Raw genomic sequence first — 17,908 nt, forward strand, 5'->3', positions numbered from 1 at the left:
GCCTTTCTTGCCACCTTACATGCCCAAGTGAAGTCCCCGCAACAGTAACAGAGTTTCCATTAACATACAGATTACAACTCAATAGGTTTGCAAGGTCCGTTAAATTTTGTACGAATCTGTTCCTCTGTTTAGCAAATCGCTTCTCCTTGATCCCATGTATTGCGCACAGCCCACCATCTTGGTGCCCAGTCCTGATCTACTCATGATGCAGATTGCCATGTAGTATTTTAATGAGAAAAATTCAGGTACGGTCCCCAAACTATTCTGCCAAGGCCAAAATGATACCCGAACTCTCAAAAGTATCAATGTGATACCCAAAGTCTTATATTGGAATCAACGTGATACTTCCGTCAAAAATCTCTAACATCTCCGTTTGTTTAGTGACGTGGCAAGCACGTGGGCCCCAAAAAAAAGGGCATAATGGACTTTTTACGTAATAGTTAACCCTAATCGAACAAAACCACATTTCGCTCCCATTTCCGTCATTTTCGATACTTCTCTCTCCTCAGTCTTCTGAAATTGATCCAAAACATACCCAATCCCTCCCAAAATCAAGATTTGACCTTTATCTCCAAAAGATTCGAAAAGTGAGAATTCCACAGTAACAGTCTGATCAAAGCAGGTCACGGACTTGATTCTGGAATCTACGACAGTGGAGGATCACTATCATGGCGAAGATGTGGGGGATATTTAGGGAGTATGGACCACCAGGCGAAAGTGAGTCCTCCAATCTATATCTTCTGTTCTATATTCGTATCCTATGTAAACGCACTTTGTCCAAAAGTTGAAAACGAGTTTGTCTCTCTTCTGGGTTTCACTGATGAACATATTGAAATGGGTTTCATTGTGCTACTTTAATAAAGAAAAGAGAAGAAAGCTTCCACCGATGAACTCATCTCCATATTAAAATGGGATTCATTGTGCTACTTTAATAAAGAAAAGAGAAGAAAGCTTCCACCGATGAACTCATCTCCATATTAAAATGGGTTTCATTGTGCTACTTTAATAAAGAAAAGAGAAGAAAGCAAATTGATTTGTCTGTTATGAGTTTTTAAACATTGCTTTGGACTGTAGTTGAATCATCATTGAACATAAACTGGGGTTTTTAAATGTTGAAATCCCCATCTGTTTTCCAGAAAATTAAATGTTGAATATTTTAAGTTATCTAAAATTTGAGTTGAAGGCACATGAAATTGCATCTCCATAGTCTGTTTTGTTGCGTGATGAAGTCATCCTTGAACATGTAACTGATGATTGAACAATGGGTTTCGAAAACTGAAGATAGGTGCTGACTTTTGTTCTTGTTTTTTTTTCTTCCAGTTCCAGAAAACTTGTATACAATGGAGATTTTTCATGGTGGTTATTTTGACAAGAAGTTGGATGGCACATGGAAGTACAAGGTTCCCAAGTTTAACAAGTTGGGGGGGAAGATATACCTTGATGGTCTAGATCCTGATTTGATCTCATGGGTGGAGATGAATAATATTGCTCATGCATTGGGGTACAGGGAGAAGCCAATCTCTTACCACTTCAAGATACCTCGAACACCACCCAATGAAGGATTCATACAGATCAAGAGTGATGGAGATGCCATAGAGATGGTGAAGATGATACCATTGAAGAAGAGGCAGATAACTGTGTACATTACAGGTGGGGGTCCTAGGAAAAAAGAAGAAGCATATGCTGAGTTTGCATTGCCACCCGATGAAGATTTTGTCAATCCTTTGAACAATCAGACTTTAAGAGAGAAGGAAAGGGCTTTTTTTGAAGCAAACTTGATGGCTAGCCAGTTATATAGTGAACGATATGGAGTAAATGCAGTTGGTGGCTCAGCTAGAGTAAATGCAGAAGTAGAGGCAGAAATTATTGATCTTGCAAATGATAGTGGTTCTGCTGGCAATATTGTGGGTGAGGATAGGAGTGGAGTAAATGTGGAAGGTGGACCAAGTCAGTCCACTTTTGCTGGTTTATCTGATATTGTACCAGACATCATGGGTTCACAAGCATGTGTCGGCCAAGGTGAGGTGGGGCAGGGTGGTAATACAGCAACAAGACATGGGCATATGGGTAACTTGCAGCCCCCTAAAGCTAAACCTAGAAGGGTGAAACACACTGCTAAAAGATTGTGGCCTACATCTGCCAGGAATGCTTTGAACAAAAAACTAGAGGATATAGAGAAGAGGGCTAGAGAGGACGGTGAGAAAAGGGAAAGAGAGGAGTTTGAGAGAGCTGAGAGAGAGGCTGCCGAATTCAGAGAGAGTCAAGCTTCTGCTGCAGTTAGTGTTGAAGAAGTTGAGCAAAGGGAAAGAGAAAAAGCAGAAAAAAAAGAAAGGGAGGCTGCTGAGCAGAAGGCAAGGGAAGAAGCAAAGCTAAGAGAAAGGGAGGCTTCTGAGAAGAGAGCAACAGATGCATTGGCTGTGAGGCAACAGTTGGCTGCTGAATTAGAGAAGAGGCAAGCAGAGAAGCAAAAATCTAAGGCTGTTGGGAAGCAAACATCTAAGGCTGTTGGGAAGCAAACATCTAAGGCTGCACAAAACAAGGGGAAGGAGCCCATTCATCATAAGGCTAAGTTAAACAGAAAGGGGAAGAAGCCTAGAGAGCCAAGATATAACACAAGGCATAAAGGGCAGAAGAAGTTTGAAGCACAAGTTGAGGAGGATGAGGATAGCAGTGATGGGTCTGACTTCTATGTTGATTCAGACTATGATATTGAGAATGATGAGTGTGATGATGTTCAATTTGAAGAAAATGTCACAGAGCCGAGAGTTGTACCAGAGTATGAAGAGATGGGTTTCACTGGCTACTGTTCTGAAGAAGCTGTAGATTCAGATGACTTGCAGAGCTTGAGTGGGAGTGAATCAGAAGAGGATGAAGATGGGAATCCAATTCCTAAGAGGAGGAAGAAGGGGTTGAGGGTTAGACCTTGGATTAGGTCAGTAGATCTGAAAAATCCAAAGTTCAGGTTAGGTCTTGCATTTCCAAATTCTGCACAATTAAAGGAAGCTGTTAGGGAGTGTGCCATTAGAAACCAACTTGGGTTGTGGTTTGAGAAAAATTCCAAGAAGAAGATAGAGGTCAACTGTCAATGGGACTGTCCTTTTAGGTTGTATGCTAGCACTTCCAAGGGTGAGGGTGATACACTCATAATCAAGACACTGAACAAGAAGCATACCTGCTCTCCAGTTGAAACAAGTCATTTCTTGACTTACAGAAGAATAGCTCAAGAGGTTGCTGAGGATCTTATGGTTGATGAGAATTGGTCCAGGAAAGGGATCCACAATCATATTGAAAAGAAGTACAAGTTAGACGTTGGTGTGCAGACAATCACAAGAGCAAAAAGGGCAGCAAAGAGGATGAATGAAGGACACTATATTGATCAATACAACATGTTAGCTGCATACAGGAAGGAATTGCTTAGGAGCAATCCTGGATCCACAATTGACATAAAGACACAAATGGATGGTCCTGTAAGGAGGTTCCACAGGATGTACATCTGTTTTGCAGCATGCAAGGAGGGCTGGATGAGGGGTTGCAGGCCTATTGTTTGTTTGGATGGTTGTCATGTCAAAGGGCAGCATCCTGGACAGCTTCTAACTGCAGTTGGTATAGATGCAAATAATGGGATGTTCCCAGTTGCATATGCCTTGTGTGAGGTTGAGAACCAAGAGACATGGACCTGGTTCCTTGACTATCTGAAATGTGATTTAAGAATGGAAAGGGATAGTAGCTATGTGTTTATGACAGATAAACAAAAGGGGCTGGGAAATGCAATTGCTAGTAAGTTGGTTTCAAAAAAACTTCTTTCATTCATGTGTTTTACATTATTTCAATAACTTTTTTTTTTTGGTAAGTTAACTAACTGTTTCTTAATGCATTTGGACAGATTTGTTCCCCAATGCTGAGCATAGGCACTGTGTTAGGCATCTCTACAATAATTTCAAGTCAAAACATCCAGGAGAAGGCCTCAAGCAGTTGGTTTGGAATGCAGCTCGTTCTAGTACTCAAGTTTGGTATAACAAACACATGGATGCCTTGAGGGAGCTAGATGAGGATGCCTGGCTGTGGTTTCAAGACAAGAGTCCAGCACAATGGTCAAGGGCCTTTTTCACAGATGAATCTAAGTGTGACATTTTGCTGAACAATATGTGTGAGTCTTTTAATTCAGCTATTCTACCTGCTAGGGATAAGCCTATATTGACTATGTTGGAGAAGATTAGGATGGACATGATGGTTAGGAATGCAAATAGAAGGGTGGCGTGTGAGAAGTGGAAGGACTTGGTTGGTCCTAGGATAAAGAAGATAATTGATAAGATAGGGCAGAGAGCTACACAATACCGAGCACATAGAAGTGGGGAGTTTATTTTTCAAATAATTGGAACTGGTGAGGGAGGCAGCAAGCATGCTGTGGATTTGGGACTCCACACTTGCACATGCAAGAGGTGGCAGCTTAGTGGGATCCCTTGTGTGCATGCAATTTGTGCAATTAGATTCAAGAAACAGGAAGCAGCCTTGTATTGTGATGATTACCTCATGCCTAGCTCATATATGGAGGCCTATAACCCCATCATCTATCCCATTGCAGGGGAGGATGATTGGGAACTTGTTGACTATCCCATTGCACCTCCACCTTACAAGCAGCAAGCTGGAAGACCTAAGATGAAGAGGCATAAAGAACCAGGAGAGAAAGAAAATCACCCACCACCACCTGCTCCTAAAGAAGGGAAACTCTCTAAAGCTGGGATTAAGATGTCCTGCAAAATATGTGGCCAGCAAGGACACAACAAATTGGGTTGTCCTATAACAAAGGCCAAAAAGGCAGCAGCAGTAAGTTGTTTTCATCAACATTCTCTTCTTATTATCATCCAATTCATGTTCACAAGTTATGTTTTGTTATACTAATCCAACCAACTAATTGGAATAGGGAGAAGGAACATCAAGTGGAGCAACTCCAAACAAGAGGCAGAGAAATGAGGTTTGTGTGGTTTGAACTGCTTATGCACATGCCTAGTACTTGGTTGTGTGAATTAGGTGTTTTTGTTGACTGAAATGTTGCAATGGTTGACTGAAATTGGTATATGTGTCAACTGGTATTGAAATTGGTTGGTTGTGTTGGCTGTGTGAAATTGGTATTAAAATTGGTTGGTTCTGTTGGTTGTAATTGGTTGTGTGAAATTGGTATTAAAATTGGTTGGTTCTGTTGGTTGTGTCAAATTGGTTGGTTGTAATTGGTTGTGTGCAAAAGCTACTGTGCTAAAGTCAACTGAACTTGCAGCATTGTTGGTTGTGTTGTTGAAATGAGGCAAAGTAAGTAATTTGGTCCTTTCTTTCATTCATTTGTAGGTCAACAGAGCAGCTGCACCAAAGGGGTCTACTAACGTCAAGGACCAAGTTATCAAGTCTAGGAAAACATGGAAGAAAATCAAGCAAACTGTGGAGAGTACTTCGGGTCCCAATGTTGGTGCCTCAACATCACAATCAAATCAGCAGCCTCCCACTCAAAGTAGCCAGAATCCGGCAGCTGGGAGTGCTCAATGGAAAGCATCAGAGCCTATGCAACCAAGCCAAGCTTCATCTGAATATGCAGGATTTTAATCCAATTTGAACTATTGGTTTTTGTTATTGCTTAACGCTTACATTTTGCTAAACTATCAGTCAACATTAAGCACTTGTTGCTTATGCATTTTGCTGGACAAATTATGTATGAGTCATTTGTCAATGGATGATTCAATTCTTATGATCTTTTTCATATTAAAGTGATTGATTGAATTAGCTTTTATGTTCATATTTGTTGTTGCTTGTTCAATTTGAATTTATGTATACTGATCTTGATGGACATGGAAATAGATGGTGAATTGAGTTTGTTATAATGGTCAACATCGAGTCAAATTAGGTATAGTCATTTTGCTTCAATTTGGAGGCAAAACGGTTAAGGAACAGCAAAAAAATGGAGGGAAGAGGCGTGGGACCGGTCAAATAGGGAGGCAAAGGTATGGTTGACCGAACTGAGGGTTGTTTCTGGTATTTGCCCTTTTTTTTGGGGCCCACGTGCTTGCCACGTCACTAAACAAACGGAGATGTTAGAGATTTTTGACGGAAGTATCACGTTGATTCCAATATAAGACTTTGGGTATCACATTGATACTTTTGAGAGTTCGGGTATCATTTTGGCCTTGGCAGAATAGTTTGGGGACCGTACCTGAATTTTTCTCTATTTTAATTGTCGTAGATTGTGGAACTTGAGTTCTTGACAGAAGTAAAATGAAATCCTGAGCCCGCTATATGATTCTTCTTCTTCTTATACTTCTTTTCTTTTCTAAATCAAGCCATATAAGGCCAAATTTCTGGGTTTATTAAATCTAAACCACAGTAACCACTCGAAGCCCATGGAAGATGGAGTGGACTTGGCCGGAGAGTGTGTCGTCGAACCAGCTTGTCATGAAGAAGTACCAATAGGTACTATGGATATGGAGGCATGGTGGATAGCGAAGAAATCAAGGATGAAGTTGGTGAGAAAGAGGAGATGGGGGTCGAGAGAAGGGGAGAGAGCGAGAGACTGATAGCCTCCAAAGCCATCAAAAGTCAAAACCCAGAAATAAAATACCGAAAATACACTCTTGATATCATGCTATGATAAATTAACAAGTCAATCGAGTTTTCAATCTCCATATATATGAGTAATATGACCTCAATGTTATACATTATCTGTTACGAACAAATATGCATGCAAGTATATGAACTTTTTACAAATACAACTCTATAATACTGCAAATAGACACTACATTAGCTTTGTAATTTGTAAACCCAAGTTCTTCAAGGCTTCAACCATAATGCTGCTTTTGTTTGCTTCTGTATCTGGCATAAATACAAACATTGTTTCTTCTCAATCTAGATGCTAGACCTAGCTTGCTAGATGTTTACGATACCTGATGCTACTTCAGGTAAAATGTACTTACTACATCTACAGAGGCATATCTGTCTTGCAATATCAAATACAGAAAAAAAGTTGGGAGATTATCTCATTGTAGTCCCAAGAGACCGAGAAACAAATCACAACATGCACCATCAAACACTTGCAATGCCAGATGCATGGGCGCATGGCAGAGCTTAAGTCACACAATTTAGTCTAAGAATCACATATAACTTCAGCATCTTCCTTGCACATGCAAGGTTGAAGCCATTACACAAAGTTCAGAGTTGTCTTAATCCTCCTTGTTCTAAGTTCAAATCCAGCAACCTCCCGAATGACTTAGAAGTTAGCTGTTTGAAACAGGATACAAGCCTCTATTCACTTTCCTTTGAGTCTCAAAGTAAATGCCTGCAGGGATAGCATAACTTTTTTTAACCTCTCCTTGGACTGTTCATCAATCAAGTTGCCATCACTGTCGAATTTTGCTGGAGGCTGGAATGCATTCAAGAAAAACTCAGGTTTGTTAATGAAATGAAGGTCAAGGAAAACTCCAACTTGGCGAAGATGGTATTGGGATCGTCCACCACCAAAGTCTCCTCCGGCACTTACAATTGCAGCAGCCTTATCAGCCCATACATTTGGAGGTCTGGATGCCCAGTCAATCGCATTCTTTAGAGGTGCTGGTATAGTCAGGGTGAGAGAAATGTTTAGGAAGTAGCAGAATCTACAACAATAAACCATCTTGCCAGTAGACCATAATTTTAGCACAAATAATACTGAACCTCTATTTTCAGGATTACAGTACCTATAATCTAAACTTATGCATCCGACTCTAAATCAACTAGCAATAGTGGAGACACTGAGAACCTTATGCTCTTATACGAGGGTCTTATTTTTAATATGCAGGCAAGGTCTAATCTAATTTGGGACAGCACTCGATATTTCAACAGTATCAACTATGTTTGGAGAAATCTAACAAAAGATTTGCACAGGAGGACTGAATTTATAATCGCTCGTGCTTAGGCCTCTTTCTCTGCAGCTTTCTATAGTACGCTATATATGACACATAACTCCAATTTTCTTTCTTTAAAAGATGGGTGTGTAACACCAGTTAAAATAACAAGAGAACAAAAGAACCCAAAGCAATAATCTAAAACTACATAGACACAGTTGAAATTCTGGAACATACATTAGTGTATACCAATTGGATATGAATTTCAATTGGGTTGGGTCCCATCCATCACAGTCGAATCCCCTGATCGGCCAACTTCACACGCTAGTAGCTTTTATATTGGTATTCTATTCTATTTCTTTCATCTTTAATTACACTTTTGATCATAACCGAACTCTAATCTAGCCTAATCCAAACCAATTATATACCCTCCTCATCACTTTGAGCTAACCTCAATTACTATTATATTGGTATTTTTAGTCTATATAATATAAGGCTATTTAATAAATTTAAATACTTTTTATCTCAAACTCACCTCTATCTCATAATGTCTATTCACCTCTATCTCATAATCTCAACGAGATTTAAACCTATAACATTCACAATGTCAGCTATTTCAAATATGAACCACAGCGCGCCCTGACAATAAGGAATTTTTTTAAAAAACACAAAATGGTCGATCTTTTTTGCTATGTATCATAAAAAAATATATATATTACCGGCGATGGAGTAATTGTACTCGGGAGAAGCAAAGAGGATGCTATCGGCTTCCCAAATCTTCTGACGAAAAGCTTCGACGGCGGGTGGAAAACTCCCCTCGCCTTCCAGATCGGTGTTGAGCAGCGGCAACGGTGCGATGTCTATGTACTCTATCTGGACGCCCTCGATGGCCATGCTTATCTCAATCGCTACAGTGCATAGGACAACACACGATCATAACCACAGATAAGCTCTGCCAATATTGAATTGAAATAAAGAAGAGATAGATAGGTGTACGTGGTACTAACCAGAGCGAACGAGGCCGCGGTTGTAGGAAGCTTGACGAAGAGAACCAGAAACTGCTGCGATTTTTATGAGCGATTTTGCTGCAACTGAAGCCTCCATTTCACCCTAAATCTTGGTTGAGAGTTGAGAGTTGAAAGGAGAGAGAGACTGAAACAGAATGGTGGTGTGTGAGGAAGAAGCCATTAATAAAGGGAAAGAGCTCAAGAGTAAAAGCAGCCAAGTGGAAATCTAATATTTAATAAATAAATAAAAAGGGGGCAATAGGCGATGCACCGTCAAATGCGTCTCATAATCTCTTTGGTATAATCAAATTAAGTGGACGGTCCTAATTTAGGTCCGGCTCTTAATTTTATGTTTTTGTCCGGCTGCAGCAAAATTGTGTATGTACTTTGTACTTTTGTAGTAGGAGTGGACTCGGTTCAATCAATTTAGTTTTTTTTTTTTTAACCCCATAATACACTATGCGTGGTTCTATTCAGATCTTCATATTTGTTATTTGAACCTCCTTTAATATTTTTGTATATCAAATTTTCAATTTTGCCCCTACTTTATTTTCACTTCCCACCTCCTCCACGGGTTCCACCTATCTCTGCGACCTAACATCTGTGATAACTGATGATGTTATTGAGGAAATGAATCCCATATGATCTGAAGTCTTATGATTTGGAGTCTTCATTATTGGGATCTTCTGTATCATCACAAGTTAATTAAGAGATTTGTATTACTATAGTTAGTCCTATAATTATGGATAGAATTAGCATGCTTGTTGTATAAAATGTTGTAAATCATTCTGAATGAATTGAAGTTATTACATATTATTCACACTATCAAATCTCTTTATGGTATCAGAGCAATCGCTCTTGAGAACCTAGAAATCTACACACACACAAAAAAAAAAAAAAAAAAAAATACCTCATGGCTGGTGACAAAGAACAACAGGTCATTAAACACAAGAAAGACCAGAACTCTTCCAAGACCTCAGAACCATGGGAGAATTCCAATGATGGCCACCTGCTACTAGAGAAGTTGAATTCGATCAAACAGCTTTCAGCCAATCTTGTTGGTAACATTCCTAACTATGAGGAGCTCTCGGGTAAAGCATTTGCCCTCTCACAAGATAATAAAGATGTAACATGGATCCTAGACAGTGGGGCTAGTGACCACATAGTTTGTAATTCGGCTTTCCTCACATCTTTTCAACCTGTGCACAATCGTACAGTGAAGTTGCCCGATGGTACCACATTACATGTTTCTCACATTGGGACAGTGTCATTTTCTTCACACTTTGTCCTTCACAATGTTCTATGTGTCCCATTGTTTTACCTAAATCTCATCTCCATCAGCAAACTTGCATTTGATTCCTTTTATATCACCATATTTCTTAAACAAGTTTGTTTCATACAGGACCTTCAATCGGGGAGGATGATTGGGACAGGAACTGAAAGTGAGGGACTCTACTGTCTCAATCTGCCAAAGAAAGGAACGTGCAATGTGGTGACCACTAAAACACATGACCTATGGCATCAAAGGCTCGGACATCCATCTAGCAAAGTGTCTTCATTTTTTTCCTTTTTGCAAAATAAATCTTGCAATGCAAGTCCTTGTTCCATTTGCCCTTTAGGTAAAAAAACTAGAAGACCTTTTCCATTGAGTGTTTCTTCTAGTAATTCTTGTTTTGATTTGATTCATGTGGACATATGGGGTGGCTACCACATCCCATCTCTTTCTGGGGCACAATATTTCTTAACCATAGTTGATGATCACTCTAGAAGCACTTGGGTTTATCTCATGCATCACAAGTCAGAAACACGAGCCCTACTCATTCACTTTGTCAACTTAGTTGAGAATCAATTTGGCAAAAGAGTAAAAATTGTTAGGAGTGACAATGGTCCAGAATTTAAATGCACACAATTTTACTCTTCAAAGGGTATTTTACATCAGACCAGTTGCATCAACACGCCCCAACAGAATGGCGTCGCTGAGCGCAAACACAGGCACTTGTTGAACGTTGCTCGTGCACTTCTCTTTCAATCAAACTTGCCTAAACCATTTTGGGGGGATGCCATACTCACCACTGCCTATCTAATAAATAGGACACCGACACCACTTTTGCAAGGTAAAACACCTTTTGAAACGTTATTTCACAAATCACCAAACTACTCTCATTTGCGTGTTTTTGGTTGTCGTTACTTTGTGTCTACTCATCCACTCCGGCCCAGCAAGTTTGATCCACGCTCTACTGAGTGTATCTTCCTTGGTTACCCTCATGGTCAAAAGGGATATAAAGTCTATAGCCTGAAAGATAAGAAAATGTTAGTCTCACGAGATGTCATCTTCTTTGAAACCGAGTTTCCTTATCAATCCAAACTCTCCACATCTTCGCCTTCTGTCAGTTCTCCAACACCTCCTCAACTCTTTCCTTCTTTATCTACCTCACCTCACATTGATGACGATCAAATCTTCTCAAATCCCTCGGAATCAAATCTTGATTCTAATCCCACAACTTCCGCTGATATCAATCCCACAAATCACTCGGAATCAAATCTTGATTCTAATCCCACAACTTCCGCTGATATTAATCCCATAAATCACTCGGAATCAAATCTTGATTCTAATCCCACAACTTCCGCTGATATCAATCCCACAAATCACTCGGATTCAAATATTCCACCATCTCATTTTCCAAATACGTCACCACCAGACTTATCTGTATCCCAAGATGCAATACCTCATTCTTCATTGCCACAACCACGAAGATCATCACGGCCAACTAGAACTCCAACCACATTGCAAGGCTTTCATATTGAGGCAGCCCTTCCTTCACGTACTGCACCATCATCTTCCACGAGCGAGGTTACTCATCCAGGTACCCCTCATTCTATTGCTCATGTTTTATCCTATGATAGACTCTCACCTACACATAAAGCTTTCACTGTTAACATTACACTCAAAAAGGAACCTAGATCTTTCTCTCAGGCTGTCCTTGAACCATGATGGAGAGAAGCTATGGACAAAGAGATTCAAGCTCTTCAAGAAAACAAGACATGGAATTTGGTGTCTCTCCCCCCTGACAAGAATCCAATCGGTTGCAAGTGGGTTTACAAGATCAAACACAACCCAGATGGCACAGTAGAGAGGTATAAAGCTCGTTTGGTTGCAAAAGGTTATAGTCAAGTTGCAGGGATTGATTACCGCGAGACTTTTGCTCCGGTGGCCAAACTAACAACAGTTCGAGTGTTACTCAGCCTTGCAGCTCTTCAAGGTTGGCATCTTCATCAACTAGATGTCAACAATGCTTTCCTTAACGGTGACCTCTATGAAGATGTGTACATGAAGTTGCCTCCTGGTTTCGGAAGAAAAGGGGAGAATAGAGTTTGCAAGTTACACAAATCATTGTATGGCCTCAAGCAAGCGTCGAGGCAGTGGTTTTTGAAACTTTCTGGTGCTCTCAAGACTGCCGGATTCAATCAGTCTTGGTCTGATTACTCACTCTTCGTCCGACACACTCAAGGTAGATTCACAGCCTTGCTAGTCTATGTTGACGATGTTATACTGGCAGGAAACAACTTACAAGACATCATGGAGACAAAGCACTTCCTTGCAAGTCATTTCAAGCTCAAAGATATGGGTCAGTTAAGGTACTTCCTTGGAATAGAGGTGGCAAGGTCCAAGCAAGGCATTGTTTTATGCCAACGAAAGTATGCATTAGAAGTCCTTGAAGATGCAGGCTTCCTAGGCGCTAAACCATCTCGATTCCCAATTGATCAGAACTTGGTGCTAACGCAAGGTGAAGGAGTCGTTTTAAAGGATGCCTCTCAGTATCGCAGATTAGTTGGAAGGCTCATATACCTCACAATCACGAGACCAGACCTCGTGTATGCTGTACATATCCTAAGTCAATTTATGGATAACCCTAGACAACCTCATCTAGATGCAGCTCACAAGGTGTTGAGATATGTTAAGCAGACACCAGGACAAGGAATACTTTTGCCTTCCACTGGACAATTGGAGATCAAGGCGTATTGTGATGCAGACTGGGCACGTTGCAAGGACACAAGAAGATCAACTACTGGCTACTGTATTTTCTTAGGCAACGCACCCATCTCATGGAAAACAAAGAAGCAAGGAACAGTGTCTCGTTCTAGTGCAGAAGCGGAGTACAGATCTATGGCAACAACATGCTGTGAGATTACGTGGCTTCGAAGTTTATTAAGAGATTTGAATGTTAAACATGCACATGCAGTTAAATTGTTCTGTGATAATCAGGCTGCCATTCATATAGCATCAAATCCCGTCTTCCACGAACGCACAAAGCATATTGAGATAGATTGCCATGTTGTGCGGGAAAAAGTACAGAGGGGGCTAGTCAAAACCATGCATATTCGAACAAAGGAACAACCAGCTGACTTGTTCACCAAGCCGCTGGGTTCGAAGCAATTTTCAGCACTATTGAGCAAGTTGGGTGTAATTAACATACACTCCAACTTGAGGGGGAGTATTGAGGAAATGAATCCCATATGATCTGAAGTATTATGATTTGGAGTCTTCATTATTGGGATCTTCTGTATCATCACAAGTTAATTAAGAGATTTGTATTACTATAGTTAGTCCTATAATTATGGATAGAATTAGCATGCTTGTTGTATAAAATGTTGTAAATCATTCTGAATGAATTGAAGTTATTACATATTATTCACACTATCAAATCTCTTTAGATGTTATGGCCACCCCAGAATATGGCACCTCTCTCTCTCTCTCTCTCTCTCTCTCTCTCTCTCTCTCTCTCCCTCCCTCTCTCTCTCTCTCGCCCTCTCTCCCTCCCCCTCTCTCCCTTCCGTGCGATGTCATTACCAAGCTTTTGACATAATTGATGGAGCAAGATATTGATGGCTGGGAAGATGAACTTTGATCAAATTCTCCAGGGGAAACAAAATCAGTTCATCCATCATGAACTAACTTTAAGAAACCAAAAGTCCTAATTATGAATTTGTGGGTAGCAACCTCCACCATAAAGTCAAATTGAAATAATTGTGAAAGCCAAACGAAAGGCCGACTACCTGCAAAAGATTATGATCAACTTGGTAGCATTTTATGAGTAGCTCTTATCTACAAATATGAGGAGAGAAAGAAAGAGAATAAGGATATGCAACAGGGCAATGAGGTAGGGAAATTGAGATTGATTTTTTTTTTTCAATTAGGGGTACAACTGACATTAAATTTTTCCAAAAAAATAGAGAGGTCTATATAGCAAATTTGGAGGTCCGACTAGAATCACCCATACACTATTCATAAGTTTCGTTAGTTAGAGACTTTGGTTTTATGTGTAAAGTGATGTGGCATTATTGTATTACAATTAGGCCAAATGAACATGTTGCTTGATAAAAGTTGAGTGAATACATGGACCTCCATCTACTTGTGATTAATAAAGAGGTCTCAAGTCCAATCCTCTTTTATCAGTAACTGACATAAGTAGTTGTTTTTGCTCTTCTTTTCTGTGTTTGATTTATGAGATAAACAAAGTATTGAAACGACGACCTAGCTGTTCTGCCGTTAGGGTTACTTTCTAGGGTTTAGGAAGCAAATCAATCCATCATGGATCTGGAAGTACTCAGCTAGAATTGCCGAGAAATATGCAATGATGCAACCGACCCCAGATCGTTTTTCTTTGTGAGAAGAAGATTAGCCGGAGGGAGGATTTTGACAAACTGCATTGTGCTTTAGGGTTTGCACATGCAGAGACGGTGCTTAGCGAGTGGCAATCAAGTGGACTGGGACTTTTCTAGAGTGACGAAGTCAATCTGTAGATGAGGACAACATCGGCCCATCATATGGATGTGGTGGTGGTTGGAGGATCTGGTTTATCCTCTTGGAGGTTGACTGGCTTTTATGGCTATTCTAGGACTAGAGAAAGAGATAGCTCTTGGCAATTGCTCCGAGAACTTTCGGATCTTGATTCGTTACCCTGGATAATTATTGGGGATTTCAACGAGATATTGAACAATGGGGAGAAGATTGATGAACCGCTTATGGCGGAAAGACAGATGAGAGGGTTTAGGGAGACCTTCGGGTACGGGGACCTTCTGGACTTAGGGTTTCATGGGGCAATGACTACTTGGTGGAACTCGGAAACTCAAATAAGGTTGGATAGGGCAGTCTGCACGCTAACTTGGTTCGATCTTTTTGGTCACCCAAAGCTTTTTCACCTGCAACCATCAGACTCCGATCATGTTCCCATCCTTTTAAAGGCCAATACAATTCCTCTGGCTTCTAGACCAAAGTTTCATCGCTTTAAGTTTAAAGCTTTTTGGGTGCAGCATCCGGAGTGTGTTGAAGTGGTGACAAAGGCTTGGAGGACTGATATTGTTGGCATACCAATGTTTTGCTTACAAAAAAGATTGCCCATACTCGTATTTAGTTGGATAAGTGGCAAAATTAAGCATGTGTTTCGGGGTTGACAGCTTCAAATGCTAGGCATAAGGTCCAGGTTGGAGGAGCTTCTTGAGGTCTCTATCATTGAGGCTGTACAGCAAGAAAAGAAAGAGCTGATGGGTAGACTTCAAAATTTGCTGTATCAGGAAGAGTCCTTCTGGAGGCAGTGTTTCAAAGTTACGTGGCTCCAGGAAGGGGATCGGAATACTGGGTCTTTTCATCGGAAAGCTTTTATGACGAAAATGGGTAGTGGACGAAGAATGATGCCGGTGTTGAGAAAATAATCACATCCTATTTTTCTTTCATGTTCCAGGTTTCTGAAGTGGATTTTGAGGCGGTGAACAAGACGTTGGAGGCTATCCAACCTTGTGTCAGTCGAGAGATGAATGATCAGCTTTGTGCAACTTAATTATACCTTAGAGGAAGTACAACATGCATTGTTTCAGATGTACCCAACAAAGTCTCCAGGGCCAGATGGAATGCCCCAATTATTTTTCCAACATTATTGGGATATTGTTGGAGATGATGTATTTGAAGTAGTCAATACTTTTCTCCACACGGGACACCTACTTCAGCAAATTAACATTACACATATATGTCTTATTTCAAAGGTTAGTTCTTTGGAGCAATGTCTGATTTGAGGCCAATTGCAATGTGTAATGCTATTTATAAGATTTGCTTGAAAGTAATTGCAAACAGATTGAAGATAATCCTGCCTTCGGTGATCTTAACCTTTCAGAGTGCTTTTGTCCCTGGAAGGTTAATTACTGATAATATTCTTGTCGCTAATGAGATTGCTCACTTTGTGCACAATAAAAGGGAGGGTATGGATGGATATATGGCGTTGAAGTTGGATCTAAGTAAGGCTTATGATCGAATGGAGTGGATTTTCCTAAGAATGGTGATGGTCAGGTTTGGTTTTGCTCTGAGTTGGATTAATACCGTTATGCAGTGTGTCTCTTCTGTCCGGTATTCCTTCTTGATTAGAGGCAAACCGAGGGGTTATGTGTGTCCTAGTCGTGGTTTATGTCAAGGTGACCCTCTCTCACTTATTTATTTCTCATTGGGGCTAAGAGTTTCTCTACATTACTGGAATAGAAGCAATCTTTGGGTTTACTACCAAGAATTGAGGTCTGTGATACTTCTCCCTCAGTAAATCACTTGTTATTTGCAGATGACAGTATGATTTATGCTCATGCTTCTTTGGAGAATTGCTATGAATTACAAGATGTGATAGAAACTTATGGGAAGGCGTCTGGGCAGCTTGTAAATTTTGATAAGAGCTCTGTGGCTTTTAGTAAGAATGTTCCAGAAGAGATGCAAGACGAGGTATCCACTTACTTGGGAGTACAAGTGGTGGATGTTCATGAAAAATATTTAGGCTTGCCTACTTACATAGGGCGCAAGAAAACAGCAACTTTCCAGTATATTAAGGAGAAATTGGCAAAGAAGCTGGAGGCCTGGCAAGGAAAAATGCTTACTGGTGCAGGGAAAGACATTCTTATTTGGGTAGTGGCATCAGCGCAACCTACTTAGGCAATGAGTGTCTTCCAATTGACAAAATACTTTTGTGATGATATGGGACAAATGTATGCTAGGTTTTGGTGGGGGAGTACCCTTGATAAGAGGAAGATCCATTGGAAGACTTGGAATGCATTGTGTAATCGAAATGAGGCAGGTGGCCTTGGATTTCGGAGCTTATCTAATTTTAATAGTGCTATGCTAGCAAAGCAGGCATGGCGGGTGCTTCTTAATCCTTCTTTTCTAGTTGCTCGATTGTATAAGGCAAAATATATACTTTTCGGAGGTCTCTTTTTGGGACGCTATACCTCATGCTTCTCCTTCTTATTCTTGGAGAAGTATCTTTTCTACTAGAGAGTAGCTAAAAGATAGTTGCTCTTGGCAAGTGGGGGATGGTAAAGATATTGGGGATCTTTTCAGCTAATTGGATTCCGGCATTACCTGCAGGGAGGCCTACTTTGACAATTGCAGCTCAAAGTGAGGTGAATATGGTGGAGGATTTAATGTTGGAGACGGGGAGTTGGGATGTGGCCAAGATTTATAGGCTGTTTCCAGTGTTGGAGGCGGAGATGATTACTAGCATACCGTTAAGTAGAAGAGTGGTGACTGATAGATTGATTTGGAAGCTGACAAAGGATGGGAAGTTCTCAGTTAATTCTTTGCTTACTGGGTTTTGTTTTCTAATTCATCCAATTACAACCCCTTGGTATCCTCAGTGGGAAGTGCTTTCTGGAAGAAGGTGTGGAGTGTACTACTCCAAATAAGGCTAAGATTCATCTTTGGAGGGTGTGTCTAGATATTTTTCCTTCTCTTGTCAAGCTTCAGTCGAGAAGGGTGCAGTTAGATTCTACCTTGTGTGTGCTGTGTGAATCACACAATGAGTCTACTCTACATATTTGCAGAGATTGTCCATTTACTCAACTGGTGTTGAAGTTCAATGCCATCTTTAGACAGGTTTGTTATGGCCCTCAGATTGGAGGCGTTGGTTTGCTTCAATGGTTAAGCTCTTGTGCTGCAGAACTGTCCTTAACCAACTTTGGTGAGTTTGTCTTTCTTCTGTATCGGATTTGGAAGGAGAGAAATAATCGGGTCTG

At 40.5% G+C, this 17,908-nt stretch overlaps 3 protein-coding genes across 3 annotated transcripts; 2 read left to right on the forward strand and 1 right to left on the reverse strand.

Moving 5' to 3' along the window:
• The first annotated feature begins 526 nt into the window (after window positions 1-526).
• LOC133718724 (uncharacterized) lies at window positions 527-5,782 on the forward strand. Its single transcript, XM_062145591.1, has 5 exons — window positions 527-717; window positions 1,321-3,777; window positions 3,884-4,824; window positions 4,922-4,972; window positions 5,341-5,782. Exons 1-5 carry the CDS (start codon window positions 669-671, stop codon window positions 5,590-5,592), a joined length of 3,750 nt encoding a protein of 1,249 aa, XP_062001575.1. The 5' UTR covers window positions 527-668; the 3' UTR covers window positions 5,593-5,782.
• A 1,208-nt stretch (window positions 5,783-6,990) lies between these two features.
• On the reverse strand, window positions 6,991-9,084 carry LOC133715439 (NADPH:quinone oxidoreductase-like). Its single transcript, XM_062141929.1, has 3 exons — window positions 8,867-9,084; window positions 8,579-8,767; window positions 6,991-7,587 (listed from the first exon to the last, which is right to left on the reverse strand). Exons 1-3 carry the CDS (start codon window positions 8,961-8,963, stop codon window positions 7,286-7,288), a joined length of 588 nt encoding a protein of 195 aa, XP_061997913.1. The 5' UTR covers window positions 8,964-9,084; the 3' UTR covers window positions 6,991-7,285.
• Window positions 9,085-14,692: 5,608 nt separating this feature from the next.
• On the forward strand, window positions 14,693-16,829 carry LOC133716172 (uncharacterized). The gene is made up of 5 exons (XM_062142896.1): window positions 14,693-15,226; window positions 15,323-15,562; window positions 15,607-15,663; window positions 15,910-16,153; window positions 16,468-16,829. Exons 1-5 carry the CDS (start codon window positions 14,693-14,695, stop codon window positions 16,827-16,829), a joined length of 1,437 nt encoding a protein of 478 aa, XP_061998880.1.
• The last annotated feature ends 1,079 nt before the right edge of the window (window positions 16,830-17,908 follow it).

This window comes from Rosa rugosa, chromosome 6 (assembly GCF_958449725.1).
Source record: "Rosa rugosa chromosome 6, drRosRugo1.1, whole genome shotgun sequence".
Lineage (NCBI taxonomy): Eukaryota > Viridiplantae > Streptophyta > Magnoliopsida > Rosales > Rosaceae > Rosa > Rosa rugosa.